Source organism: Hemiscyllium ocellatum, chromosome 17 (genome assembly GCF_020745735.1).
Source record: "Hemiscyllium ocellatum isolate sHemOce1 chromosome 17, sHemOce1.pat.X.cur, whole genome shotgun sequence".
In the NCBI taxonomy this organism is placed as follows: domain Eukaryota; kingdom Metazoa; phylum Chordata; class Chondrichthyes; order Orectolobiformes; family Hemiscylliidae; genus Hemiscyllium; species Hemiscyllium ocellatum.
Window position 1 is genome coordinate 19,827,860 of NC_083417.1, and position 15,698 is coordinate 19,843,557.

Sequence of the window (15,698 nt, forward strand, 5' to 3'; positions counted from 1 at the left end):
TTTTCAAAATATTACAAATGCAATGGCATACACACTGTCATGGAGAAAACTTCAGTTTTTGAGTGGTACAGTATGGTCTAGTCAGAGCATAGATAAACCATTGGAGGTACATATGGAACTGCAGCTAGAAGCTACAGTTCATTAAATGTTCCTTTCAAATGTTTTCTTTAGTTTTCATGCTGTAGAGAAAAGAAGACATCTTGACAATGCACTTGGGTGGTCTTAAATGTTATCAAACAGTAAGCCAAAATAGTTTGAAAATTGTTAATCCTCTTGCAATATTAGATACAACAATCATTACCTAACAAGAGGATGTCCTTGTAAGGTATTGAACGTTTGGCCAGACCCAGCAGCAAATGTTCCCCTGCATGGGCTCTAAGTAATGCAACCTATAGAAATAAACAGACAGTGATAAGATCATAGGAATATAAGTGTTCCATTCAGCAACCAATTCTAACATGGTAACGAATTTGTATCTCAACCTAATTTATTTCCCATTGTTCCAAATCTTTAGATACTGTTGTCTTCCCAGTGATGCTTCATGCAACTCCATGCAACCTCTCTTCATAATGTAATCCTTTGAATTCCAGTTGCAGTTTTGTGAATCTACATTGTATCTCCGCCATGATCAATAGTACCCACAGATGTACAGTACCCAAAACTGAAAGGTGTCTGACTAAGGCTTTAAACAACTGAAACATCAGTTCCTTCAGTTTGTATTACAGTCCGTTGAGGTGAATGCTAGCAGTCCATTGGCTTGTTTGATAATACTTGGTGCTTGTAGTTTTATTGATTTCTTCACCAGGATACACAGCCTCATTCACTACAATATCATTCTTGACCCCCCATGTTTCATTAAGAACAGATTTTCATTTGTTTTCCCAAGATCCCAAGTGGATGATCCCACATGAACTCCAGCTGTCAGTATTGCCTACTCGCATAATTTATTTCTGTCTCTTTGTTCCATCCTGTTCCCATCTTCACAACTTACTAAATATTTTCAACTTCAAGTCAGCTGATGGGGTATTTATTGCAATTACACATTTTATCATCAAAACGTTTAACAGCAATCATTTTAATCAAAATTATTACTTATCATGTAGGGAGTCATTAGATACATAGCCAAACATTTTCAAGGTACCACTCAAACACGTATACAAAATATCTTGCATTATCTCTCACATGAATCACACTTAGTTTAATGACTATGCTTGTTCAATGTGAAAGATGTATAGTGCATTAACTGTCAACTCAGCTGGGTAGCACAAAAAAAAATATATTTAGGAATTTTTTTAACAAGAATAATGTGTTTTCTATTTGCCATGCCTTTCACTGACCTGATCATCCAATAGCAATTCGCAGAATGCTGGGATAGATTTTGCCCATTCGACTAAAACAAGCAGCTGCTGTTTCATGGATTCACTGACATCGTTGATCGTTGCAATCTTCTTCATTGCAATATCAGCATGATGGACAGGACTGAAACCAGACATCTACCATTGGAGAAACAAAGTCATTCAGTTATTTGAATTTGAAGAGAAATGTAAGTAGGTAATTGGTTTTTATTCATCATATATGAATTTGGCGCATCCATAGTTTTGTGCCTGCACTAATCTTAGTGAGTTCATAATTTTAGCCAAACTATTGAAGTGAGGTGTCAAGAATAAAAAGGGCATTTCTATGATATCAGAAAGAGTTAAATAGATCAGGTCACTGATGAGTTCTAATTGTCAAGGAACCTTTCTTCATTTACAGACCAAAGTAGAGCTGAATTTTAAGCTAAATAATGCAGGCAGTCAAATGAAATTGACCACATGGAATTAAGTTCAGGAGCCCTACTACTGTCCTATTACTGTTGATTAGGCTGTTTTTTAACAAAAAGGCTTTTTGACTATTGTTAAGCCAGTAATCTTCTCGAGATACATTTAGACGATTAAATCAGACAAGGAGAAGTGGAAAATCTGTAACCAGTTTAATGGTCAGCTAGGTATGTAATGAACAGAAGTGCAACATAGTAAGGAGTCTTTAATAGCTGCAATCTTCGGTTTGAGAAAGCAATTTATTCCCACTTTTTGAAAGGCATCTAGGGATAGGTAATCAATGTGGGCCCAGCCAGTGATGTGCATCCCATAAATGAAGAAAACCAAAACCATGTAAATAATTTCTTTACGGCTGTCCTGTGCGATGTGAGAGGATGTGTGTGTGGAGCGGTTAAGAGAGTTTGGAGAAATACTGAGTGATTCAGAGGAACTGCGAACGAGGTTTGCTAGGAAGGAACTGAGGAGATAGCTAGGTAACATTATGCTATGAAGCAATTATAATCAGTTTTTGTCTTGTACCTAATTAAAACAAGCACAGAGAAATAATCACAGATACTAAGGCAGAATATCAATGTGACATTTCCAAAGTATGCTCAGGTTTCTTGTGTCTACTGTATAACAAATGATATATCCGATGCAGAAGTAACAGAGGTCATACTGTCTAAATGAGGTGCTATCATGTGTAGTCAGTTGTATTTATAGATACTGTGAGTCAACCCATTCAGACATATTTTCACACACTTCTGAAGAAAGTAGGACTTGAACCCAGACTACTATGCATCTAATCGCTGTTTCAAAAATTGTTAATGTGGGCCTCAGCTGGCTAACCCAGCATCAATTGTCCAGAGGGCAGTTAGTGTTAACTATATTACTGTGGAACTGGAGCCACGACAGGTAAACAGAGTAGATTTCCTTCCCTAAAGTGCACTACTAAATAAGACTTTTAAAAAAATAAATGACAATTGACAATGTTCACATGGTCACCATTAGACTAGTCCTTTGTTTTAAAAGTTGAACTCAAATTTCACTATCTGCTATGGTAGAGTTTGAAACTGTATACCCAGAGCATTAGTATGGGGTCTCTGGATAATTTCCCTAGTGATATTAGCACAATGCCATTGCTTACCCACTGTGGGATTGATACACTAACATTAATTGAACAGAGCTAGGGGAATGAAAACACTTTAAGCTGCAATATTTGGTATGATTCCTACATATAAATACTTTGTATATACCTTTAATACAACATTGTATTTAATAAATGAGAGGTAATTTATTATTCTAAGATGTTAAGCAATGTTTAATTTTGCATGAACCTAAGCGCAAACATCCAAAAGCAATCTCAGCTGCTAATGATGGACATTGTTTGCTCTTTTCAACAAAAGAAATGATGAAGGTATCTGAGAATGATAGCGCTGAACCACCAGCGACTATCTCAGTTCAACATTTCACTCTTATTGTTGGTGAGCAGCAACACAAGACATGTGCTATGTCCATCATAATTAAATCCCCGCTGACAGCATGGATGAAAGAGCCAGCTTTGGACAGAGTTTGCCTCTCTAGGACTACCTGTAGTATCTTAGTTATTTTGACAGTTAATTATTGTATTTAATATTATTTTTCTAAATGACCTTTTCTCTTCACATTTTCATTAAATCCTAAATAAATATTTTACCCTCTCTCATAACAAGTTCATATTTAAATTTTTCCTATAAGCCATATAAGAGAGCATTAGATGACACAAAACAGGGATGAAAGGATAACTGAAAATAGAAGCGTAGTTAATGCTAGATGCCATGAAACTCAGCATGGGCTTATTACTGGAAGGATAGTGACTGAAAACCACAGCAGATTCCTTCTGTAATGGAAATGGCTGATAAAGTGCAAATAAGAAACTGCCCAAAATTAGCTGTCATTTGGCAATGATCACAAGACAATACAGAACCATTGTATTATCCTTCAGTATCGTGCAGTTACATATATTTCTGCATCAGTAGAACCTCTTCTCTCATCACACGGTTTACTCTAGCCCTTTCACCTTTATGACTACTATATTTCCTATCAACCTCTCATTCTTTTAAAAATATTGCTACTTCAGCAATCCACTCTGACAGGTTACTGGTGACTAAGTAACTCAATGGCTGTCATAACCTTTAGAGCACTCTAACTGCTTATAAAGACAAATACAGCACAAGAGCTAGATATATCACCATTTTAAGTGTCTGACAAAAAAAAAGATATGGTATCTAGATGCCCTGATGTGTTTCACATTTGTTTTTAAATATTGGAAGGGGAGTCATTGAAACCACAACAGATTCCCTCTGTAAGGGAAACGACTGATAAAATATAATTAGAAACTGTCCCAAAATTAGCTGGATGGTGTAATTTGACAGTAAGCAAAAGACATTGAAGTTGATATATTTTTAGTTAGGTGACAATAGAAGAATTCCCTTCCTCTTGCTTGAGTAGCAAAGTGGTTCTGTGGTTAGTACTGTTGCCTCATAACACCAGAAACCTGGATTTGATACTAGCCCTGAGTGACTGTCTATGTGGAGTTTGCACATTCTCCAGTCCAAAGATGTGTTAGTGATGCTAAATTGCCCATATTGTAGAGGGATGTGCAGGTTAGGTCAACTGGCTGTGGGAAATGCAGGGTTAAAGGGATGGGGTTGGGTCTCGGTGGGATGTTATTTGGAAGATTGGTGTGGGCTGAATGGCCTGCTTCTACACTGTAAGGATTCTATTCAAGGAGTGTACTTTTGTAGTCACTGTTTTATGGTAGGAAAGAGTGGGTTTCATTTTGTATGGAAGACAAGAGTGTATATGCAAACTCAGCTGACCCACTTTCATTTAGTGCTGAGTTCAGAGAGGCTCAGAGGATTAGCCATGGGAAATGGAGTGTTGCAGGGGTGAGGTGGTGGTGGTGGGGGTGGGGGTGGGGGGGGGGTGGGGGCGGGGGAGCTGGTTTCTGGGTGGGATACTCTTTGAAGAGTTGGTAGGGAGTTGTTGGGCTGAATGGGCTGTTTCCACACAGTAGGGATTCTACAGATGTCCCATTTTGGCTGTTCAAGGGCCTTAACTCAAAACATAGGGAGTAAATGGAAACACTCTGGAAAGTCAGAGAATTGTCATGACCCAATCTTCCTTGGCACTGGCCCATTCTCTCCTGGCAGTTAGTTCTGGTGTCAATGGGCACCTTTTACTGAATGGGTCCTGCAAGTCGAGATATTTGCCAACTCTAGCTGCCACTGCAGTAACCAAAATCGGAGTCACAGTATTCAATTTGTACACAGCAAGCCTTACTCCTGTCTCCACTTCCAGAGCTGCAATGCACTACTAACTCAATAAGAGTTCCTAGAGATGTTGATTGAGGGATAAGAATTAACCTGGAGGCAGAGATAAATTCCCTGCTCTTCTTGAAGATCATGTCATGGGAAGGGCCTTTGTTTAACATGGTATCCAAATGGCAGCACCTCTGAAAGTGCACCACTCCAAACTAGGACTAAAGGATTACCATCTTTGATATTTATTCTCAGGTCCCTAGAGTAGATTTGAACCCACATTTTCTGGTTCTGAGGTAAGATGACAAACTGGGTGGCTTCCATTGACATACCTGATGAAAACATATGACCTAATTAATTTTGTCAAATGCGCTAAGTGAACTATTTTTCTGGACATAACAGTATTGAAAATAATTGTTCACTTACATTTTTTATTGATTAAAAATGTGCATGATATCATTAAACAGCTTTGACTACCAGTATGTTAACTTGTTTTGGTGAAGTTACCTGCCTAGCCATTGCTTCTGCTTGGATCAGTGTAGCAATGGAAAGAGAGCCAATATCTTCATAGCTGGTTCTGCGAATGCTGATTCTGTCCCTTTCATTCTGCACAGCTTTGCAAAATATAAAATCACATGTTAAATCACCTGTATCCAATGCTCTAAATTTAACTTATACATCTCTCCCTGAAACCTTTTGTTTCCAGTAATTTAGTAGCAAGAATCAACTTTCATTTCCATAGCACCTTTTAGGATCGCAGAAATCCCAAATTACTTTACACCCATGGAAGTTTTTGAAGTTTTGTCACTGTTGTATAAAGTGTAGCAATCAATTTTCACATACAGCCCCACAAATCCTAATGGAATAGAAGACGGGGTGATATATTTTTAGTAGCATTAGATGACAATAGGAGAATTCTCTTGCTCATCCTCAAAAAGAGCCAGCACCTCAGTTCAATATCTTATCCAATGCTTTGGCTGAATTATTGCAGCCATACATTAAAGAAAAATTAGGATGAGGGTGTCACTGGCAGGGCAAAAATGTATTAGCCATCCATTAGAGGCTGAGGGGTGACTTTACAAAGGTTTCTAAAATCATGGGGGTCTTGAATAAGGTGAATAGCCAAGATCTTTTTCCAAAGGTAGGTGAGTCCACAACTAGAGGTGAAAATGTGTTGCTGGAAAAGCGCAGCAGGTCAGGCAGCATCCAAGGAACAGGAGATTCGACATTTCGGGCATAAGCCCTTCTTCAGGAATGAGGAAAGTGTGTCCAGCAGGCTAAGATAAAAGGTATGGAGGAGGGACTTGGGGGAGGGGTGTTGGAGATGTGATAGGTGGAAGGAGGTCAAGGTGAGGGTGATAGGCCGGAGTGAGGTGGGGGCGGAGAGGTCAGGAAGAAGATTGCAGGTAAGGAAGGTGGTGCTGAGTTCGTGGGATTTGACTGAGACAAGGTGGGGGGAGGCGAAATGAGGAAACTGGAGAAATCTGAGTTCATCCCTGGTGGTTGGAGGGTTCCTAGGTGGAAGATGAGGCGCTCTTCCTCCAACCGTCGTGTTGTTATGGTCTGGCGATGGAGAAGTCCAAGGACCTGCATGTCCTTGGTGGAGTAGGAGGGGGAGTTGAAGTGTTGAGCCACGGGGTGGTTGGGTTGGTTGGTCCAGGTATTCCAGAGGTGTTCTCTGTCCGGGTGTCCCTCCTCCCTACCTTTTATCTTAGCCTGCTGGACACACTTGCCTCATTCCTGAAGAAGGGCTTATGCCCGAAACGTCGAATCTCCTGTTCCTTGGCTACTGCCTGACCTGCTGCGCTTTTCCAACAACACATTTTCAGCTCTGACCTCCAGCATCTGCAGTCCTCACTTTCTCCTCCACAACTTGAGGGCATAGATTTAAGATGAGAGGGGAAAGATTTATAAGGGATCTAAGGGGCAACCTTTTCATGCAGAGGGAAATGTCTATATGAAATGAGCTGCCAGGGGAAATAATGGAGGCTGGTACAATTACAGCATTTAAAATTGGATGGGTATGTGAATAAGAAGTGTTTAGAGGGATATGGGCCAAATGCTGGCAAATGGGACTGGATTAATTTAAGATATTTGGTCGGCATGGATGAATTGGATTGAGGATCTGTTTCCGTGCTGTACAACTCTGTGACCTTATCCCTAATTGCTCTTGGCAAAATGGTGGTCAGCCTTCCTGAACCACTGCCGTACATGGGAGAGAGTTTGCAGCAGCTTGATACAACTGGAATGCCTTGCCAGAGCATTTCAGAGTCAACCACATTGTTAAATATATGCCAATCAAGGGTGGCAGATTTCTTTCCCTAAAATACATTTGTAAAGCAGATGAGTTTTCAGATAGTGGTTTCATGTTCACCATTAGACTGGCATTTAATTTCAAATTTATAAATTAATTTCTACCAACCACAAATCATGTTCGTAGAGTATTCACTCTGGGCTCTGGATTATTCGCGTGGTGACATTACCACAAAGCTTCCACTTCCCCAAACCACACTGAAGTGTTAGCCTGGATAGAATCATTGATTCCCTACAGTGTGGAAGCAGACCATTACACCCACCAATTCTACATCGACCCTCCAAAAAAGCATCCCACCCAGACCACCTCCCCGCAACCCCTGTAACCCTGCATTTCCCATGGTAAATCCACTTAGCCTGCACATCCCTGGACATTTACCATAGTCAATCCACCTAATCTGCATTTCTTTGGACGGTGGGATAAAACCGGAGCATCCAGAGGAAATCCTCTCAGACACGGGGAGAATGTGCAAATTCCACACAGAGGGTGAAGGATGCTGAGGGTGGATTCAAATCCAAGTCCCTGGCACTGTGAGACGGCAGCGTTAACCACTGAGCCACTGTGCCACCCTTTGAGCACTTAAATATTTGGAATTGGACCTTGAAGTCATAAATTTTAAGAACATCACCAGTGCTTCATTGGGTAGCATCCTGTTTTCTGAGTCAGAAATTTGTGAGTTCAAGCCCACTCAAAAACATTTAACATGTAAACCAGGCCAATACTCCTATTGTTGTTGCTGAAGGAATGCAGCACTGTCGAAGGGACTCACTTTTATAGGATGCTGTCATAATTGTATGCAGAGATTCCACAGCATTACTTTAAAGATACTTTAAAGAAGAACGGGGAAGTTTTCCCTAGTGTTCTAGCCAATATTTAATCCCACTATCCATACCACAGGAATAGATTATCTAATCATAATTGTGAGATCTTGTTGTTATGTTGCTCCATTTCCTATATTGGGACATTTCAAAACTATTATCTTTGCTGTAGAGCTCTTTGAGATGTTTTTGGTTTATATAAGATGCTATATAATTACAAGTAGAACTGCCTCTGAGTTAGAAAGAAACAAGATGGAAACAAAAACATTTATTTCACACTTATCCCTAAATCAAGGCTCCACCTAGCATGGAACTTAATGTTCTTCTAGCCATGGTCTGGAGGCTCTGGGCATTTAATGGGACACGAGGGTGGTGTTTCACCTTAAATCTTCCCATTTCTATCCAATCAAGACTGATATTCATTGAAGTCCTGAGGTAGGCAATAGTTAGTACCCACTTCAAAGCCTCAACTGCTGGTATTCAGTTTAGACTTTGGGAGTTGCGGAGGGTGTGGGGTGTGTATGGCTGTGGTGGTCCTTCATTCTAAGGCATTCAGTGCCCAGTAAGGGGACAAGGGACCCCCTCCCTACAAATCCTGTCCTAACCTTACTCACCTGCAGCCTGATTCCCTCATTGGACCGCTTTCCCTATTGGCACATTACCAACAGTAGTCACCACTTTGTGGTAACACCAACCGGCAATGGAATGATGCTTGCTTCTCATTGGCCAAATGCATTTGGCAGGAGGATTTTAAACCCAGGTTACAAAATCCTGGCAGATTGTGAATTAAGAGTCTGTTGAACTCTTCATTCAAGGGGCTTTCTCCAAAGAAGGTGACTTGGGTTGTGGTTGGTTCTCCATGAGCTGACAAAACCCAATCACCAACATCAATCCTCTTTTCTAGTAACCCGTATGCCAACACTATTTTTACTAAGGTAATGAATCAAAAATCATGGACAACATACTTTCACACAACACAGTTGGGGAGTGTAAATTTCTAATGAGCAGGCAATTTCCAATTTTGGCTCTTTTGTTTGTTGGGCAGTCCTGCATTACATACATTTACCAGTAGATGGAAACCAACTGAAACATCTTAATTACTATATTTCTTAAAATCTCCAATTGCTATAGAAAGAATTGGGTTTGTCTTTCAAACAAAGATGCAAGTCATGTTAAACACATTGTATATTTGAGTTATTCATTGTATCTTCTTTTTAATGGTTTATATGAAAATAATTCCAATGTTAGTACTCATGTATCAAATACAAATCAATATCAGTCATGTACCTTTAATAGGTAAAGAGTTTCTGTCTGTACTAGCTCTTCTAATATCAAAATTATACTTTAAAAGCATCTAACAAACACAGGAAACTTTCCTCCCTTTTTGGTATATCGTGATGGAGGCATATAACAAATGGTTTTCAAATTACTAATGAATTGGTAAATTTCAAAACTGCAGTTTTGCAGAATCTGTATCAAGACATTCAAGGTGACCAAACTTTCCTGGTTTTTTAGGGATTGTGACATATTTTTGAGTGTTTGACCTGTGTGCCATTTACAAATCCCATACGTCCCTCATTTCTAAGTCAGCCTGTGGGGTTCTGAGCCTGGGAGTCTCTACTAGTAGCCTTTATTTTGCCTCTTTATTTTGTGCGTGTATATTTGTACAATGAACTTGCGCCACTAGGGGGAGTAATGGTCACTAGAAACCTCCTGACCACTGATAGCCTTTGCACACTTAGGGTCATTTCTTCCCTACTGCATGTGTTTATGCTCACTATCATATTCACCCCTACATCTTCCCTCACCTCCCCCCACCTAGATCCCTATCTAATAGAAAAAAAATTTCAAAAAGCTGTAATACTTCAAAATGACCATATTTTACCTCCATCTTAAAGAACAAAGACAATTTTGAGTAGTATGTGTCCTACGCATGTTTTACTAGCTCTTCTTTACTTCCACAGAAATGACCTTGTTTTATTTCCTAAAAGTTGGTCACACTGAGCACACTATCAACTTATAATCTGCTATGGGTTTTTCTTATAAGACCAGGTGTTAATAAAGATTATTTCCTCTGTAACTCCTCTGAATGCATCAGATTTCACATTCTATAAAAATGATGAGGTCCACTTTATTTACTTTATGATAGGTAAATAGAAAAAAGATGTGCAAAACAGCTTGGGGTGGATGTTGGATTTGTTTTGCCAAGATTTTCATGGATAGGGTGAATAGTAAAGGTTTTCTCCCCACTGTAAAGGAGCCCAAAACTTGACAGCATCAGTTTAAGATAAAAGGGGAAAGATTTAAAAGGACTTAAGGGGCAAACTTTTCGCGCAGAGGGTGGTGTGTATTTGGAATGATTGCCAGAGGAGGCGATGGATGCTGGTACAATTAGAACATTAAAGAGGCATCTGAATGATAATATGAATAGGAGGGGATTAGAGTGCTATGAATCAACTGCTGGCAAATGGGGCTAGATTAATTTAAGATATCTGGTTTGTATGGACCAATTGGACCGACTGTTTCTGTGCTTTCCAATCTCTATGACTCTGTGACTGTGCAAAATAGGTTCAATGAAATCCAATCTCTATAAAAATATCATGACCTCCCTTTGAGGATAGTTGCAAACTGAAACTTGGTGCAATGTTTTTCGGGCACGTGGGACAGCTGTATATGACAGATGCTAGGCCCCTTGCAGGGACTAATGATGGTAACACTAAGTTCTCAAAGACTGAAGACAAACATTAGAAGATATCAAGTGACAAAAAGCTAAAAAAAAAATCTGGTGGTAGTAAAACCACAAGTTGCTGGAGAAGCTCAGCAAGTCTGGCAGCATCTGCGGAGAGAAAGCAGAGTTAACTTTTTGAGTCTGATATGATCTCCTTTGGAGCTTGTGGCGAAACTCTGTTGCATGTGGTAGATTAAGAATAAGGTGTGTTGAATCTGGTCCTATGAAAAACATCCATTTACTGTGGTTAGATTCTACAACACGGGCTAAATCAAAACTTTTTTGAAAGCTGTATTTCCATCTTTTATTTCTGATTGCTGACTTTTTAAAAAAGTGTATCACTGGCAAGTGTAGCTGGCCTGAACCAATGGATAGAGCAATTAGTACATACACAATCTCTGAAGAAGCAAGTTTTGTAGATTCCACTGTATCTCACTCTCAAGACAGCCAGATCTATTAAGAGCAGCAGTAAAAGGATATTGAATCCTTAAACCTTATTAACAAGAGTTTACGAAGTACATGAAAGATATTTGGCAAATGTTTAATGTTCATGGTTTTAAAATTTAATCTCCATACTTGTATCTATCTATAGAAAGGACTTTAACATTTCAAATTGTTTTCAAGCAGAAAGGGGATGACATCAATGGAAATAAAGATTGAGAGGAATGTAAAACAGCCTGTTAATTCATTGTCACTCACTTGACACAATTATACAAAATCAAGATCTGCCCAAATGGTGAGTAAGGTAGTGAAGGGATGCAAACCAGCTGATGGCTTTGTGGCAAAATGAACATCTCAATGTAGCAGCAAGCTACGCAGATTAAAAATAAAAGCAGAAATTGCTGAAGAAGCTCACCAGGTCTGGCAGCGTTTGTGGAGAGAAAGCAGAGTCCTGAAGAAGGGTCATTGTACCAGAATCATAACTCTGCTTTCTCTCCTCAGACCTACTGAGTTTCTCCAGCAATTTCCATTTTTGTTTCAGATCATCAGCATCCACAGATCTCTGTTTTTATACACAATGTTCAGTTTGTGCGGATTGGATCCCAACCCTTCAAATAGATTGGCCTCAGCATTTGGAGCAGGGAAGAAAAAATAGACCTGAGTTCTGTTGTGTAAGAGTTTTAAGATCTTGGATCAATGACATCACAGACCTACTCCTCACTAGGTCCAAATTGCAGAGTATGGGCAGATTGACAAGAGAAACACATGGAGACTATGCATAAGTATGCAGATCAGCCACATGAATATTAGAAACATGTGTAGAAAAGCACATGGAGCAGACTAGCTAGCATTTGGTGGTACAGTTTATGGAATAGTGTTTGAATATTGTAAGTTTAGACCCTGGCATATCTTTGAATGTCATGTATTGCAGTACTTAGTCTTTATAAGCAATAAACAGTGCTATAAAGAAGTCCAAGCATTAAGACAGTTCTTGACCATACCTTCTCCTTAACCAATCCGTCTTGAACAATAGTGCATGGATGTGACCATAAAACCACAAGTTCCCCGCTCCTGATTGTTATCCAGTGGTTTGTGTTGGGCAATCACATCCAGCATGGATAAGTCAGAATAAAGGTTTATGTGGTTGGCCAAATGCTCTCCATGTATAATCTGCCAAAGGCTCTTGTTCAAGCCTGCACGAAGACTTGTGTAACAAAGCAGAGAGCCACTATGTCACTGAAACATTATCCCAGCACTCAAGCACATGATAGAAAAAGAGCTGTGGGACATTCCAAAATTATTATAGTATATATTGACAAGCTTGGCATTTGTATTTTCATTACATTTATTTTTCTTTCTCCTTGGTGCCTAACTGCAAGGGATTTCACCACAGCGCTTTGTTTAATTCATCTGGTTGCTGCAGTGAGGAAGCAAGATGACACAAAGCACTGAATTTTCAACTTGTCATACCAGTAATTTGAATGCATTCTGCACAATCTTCAATGCACAAAGCAGCGTTTCTGGAGAGCTGAGGTTTCCCCACAATTTCCAATATATGTGAAACTTAGGCCAACATATGAACAGTTTGGTAACTGCAATACATCGATTCAATGCCACAATAAGCAATCCAACAATACCAAAAGGTACTGAAAATCTATTAAATAGATTTTGCTGAGATTATTAGACAAAACTGCATTTGATGAATATATATTTTGTTAATCTCTATAACTGCCTGCAACAGTAGTAGACACGCCAATTTTAAGGGCATTTAAATTGTCTTTGGATAGGCATATGGATGATAATGGAATAGTGCAGACTAGATGCTCTTCTGATTGGTTTCACATATTGGCACAACATTGAGAGCCGAAGGGTCTGTACTGCGCTGTCATGTTCTGTGTTCTATGTTCTATGCTTTTCCTGTGCTCTGTGTTTTTGTTACAGTTTATGGAATCATATAATTAAAGAATGGTTACCAGACAAAAGGAGGTTATTCAGCCTATTATGCCCAAGTGAACTTTCTGCAAGAACAACCCAGCTAATTCCATTCTTCCATTTCCTCCCCATAGTCCTGCACTTTGTGTTCTCTCCTCAGATAATTATTCAAATCTCTTTTGAAAGCTTTGATTGAATGTGCTTCCTTTTTTCAGCACATTACAGGTCCCAACCACTCGCTGTGTAAAATACGATTCCCTCTTTTTGCCATCACTGTCATTCCTCTGTCCAAAGACCCTAAACTACTATTTGACATCATCTTATATTCTCATCCAGATGTTTGAAGTGAGAGCTATAAGGCATCAGTGTGACTACAATATTCTGAAAACAAACAAGACAGCTAATTAAATAATTAATTGTGGAAACTCCATTAGGTTGTGAATATTATTGTATAAAATCAAATGCACTCAGATGTTTTCTTTTATACATTCACAGGATGTGAGCATCACTGGCCAGTCCAACATTTACTGCCCATCCCTAATTGCCTAGATGGCAGTTAAGAGTCAGCTACATTACTGTGGGTCTGGAGTCACATGTAGTCCATGCCAGGTAAAGATGGCAGGTTCCTTCCTTAAAACTCATTCATGAACCCGATGGGTTCTTCCTGACAATTAGCAATGGCCATCTTTGGAATGTAAATTTCAGATTTTTATTGAATTCAAATTCCACCATCTGCCATGGTAGAATTTGAACCTGGGTCCTCAGAACAGTAGCTGAGTCTCTGCATTAACAAATCCAGCAATGATACCACTGGGCCATCCCCTTTCCTTATTTGTATAGTGCCCAGTCATGATAAGGTTAGGTAGCAAAAGATTGCAGAATCACAGAATTTCAGGGCGTAGAAGAGAACCGTTCAGGCCCATTGTGCCTGCAATTTTACAATAAATCTGTCAAACTTTTCCTCATAATACTGCAAAGTAATGCACTTCACAATTGAAACCATTACAAATCATTGTAGGCACATTTGAATGCAGGCTGAATATAGAAGGAAGATTAAAGATAGCATTTGTAATACATAAATTAACCAGATGTGAAATTTAAATAGCAGTGCTTAGGATTATCAAAATCTTATCTTTCAAAAAAAACTTAAGAAATATGAAATTATCATGCCATTAATCTTTTTTGAACAGCAGTCAGAAATATGAACTATCTTTATAACACCTGACCGTACATACTGGAGTATGAAGTTTGCATAGATCTGTCTAGAGAATGCAATTGAACAGACAAATGCTATTACCTTCCTTTCTCATTCCAGCTCTGAAGCACTTCTTGAGCCTGCAGTATCTGCATTGGTTCCTCTTGTCCTTGTCAACCACACACTGCCTGCTAAACCTTTGGTGAGGAGAGATAAATTGATTATTCCACTTGTTGATATGGCCTATTAATTATACTCTCACCAAAATGTAGCAGAAGGTTCAAAATACATCTCAGAATCAAGAGTGTGGTGCTGGAAAAGCACAGCAGGTCAGGCAGCATCCAAGGAGCAGGAATATCGACTTTTCAGGCAAAAGCCCTTCATACTCCGTTTTTCCTGCTCCTTGGATGCTATCTGACCTGCTGTGCTTTTCCAGCATCACAATCTCGACTCTGATCTCCAGCATCTGCAGGCCTCACTTTCACCTACCCCTCAGAATGCCCAGTGTGCTGTGCACAATGTCAGAAATAAAGTTTCGAATGTCATCGAGAAAGAAGAAGCAATGAGAAGAAAAATATTGCATATTGCTGAGGCTCACAGGATTGACCTTCCAATCAGTGCCAAGTATTACTCTGAAATCAGAATAAAATATAGGATATGTGGGACCCTGAAACCCATAGAGTCCTCCATTGGCTGGACACAGGTAGCCACACCTAAATGATATAACAATAGCAAATTTTGAGAAGATTTGTAGCTCAGATTGAAGTTTTAGATGTAGTTTGCTCACTAAGCTGCAAGGCTCATTTCCAGATGTTTCGTTACCTTACTAGGTAACATCTTCAGTGGGCCTCAGGTGAAGCAATGCTGAAAATTCCTACTTTCTATTCATATCTTTGGGTTTCTTTGGGTTGGTGATATAATTTCCTGTGGTAATATTATTTCCTGTGGTGAAGTCACTTCCGGTTCCTTTTCTCAGGGGGTGGTAGATGGGGTCAGCATTCCTTCGCCTGAGGCCCACTGAAGATGTTACCTAGTAGGGTAACGAAATGTCTGGAAATGAACTTTGCAGCTCAGCGAGCAAACCTACATCCAATGATATAACAATAGCTGGGAGTCAGTCTCAGACAGCAGTACACTGAGGAAGGCGAATTGCTTGAGGCCCTGAAATG

At 39.5% G+C, this 15,698-nt stretch overlaps 1 protein-coding gene across 1 annotated transcript in view; it reads right to left on the reverse strand.

The window, feature by feature from the left end:
• LOC132823656 (hepatocyte nuclear factor 4-beta-like) overlaps positions 1–15,698 on the reverse strand; it is a 72,353-nt gene that overhangs the window by 15,352 nt on the left and 41,303 nt on the right. Inside the window, exons 3-6 of the mRNA XM_060837605.1 lie at positions 14,632–14,726; positions 5,609–5,715; positions 1,338–1,493; positions 302–389 (exon numbers count right to left, since the gene is read on the reverse strand). Coding sequence (XP_060693588.1) covers positions 302–389; positions 1,338–1,493; positions 5,609–5,715; positions 14,632–14,726 — 446 coding nt within the window. The remainder of the gene's footprint in view (positions 1–301; positions 390–1,337; positions 1,494–5,608; positions 5,716–14,631; positions 14,727–15,698) is intronic.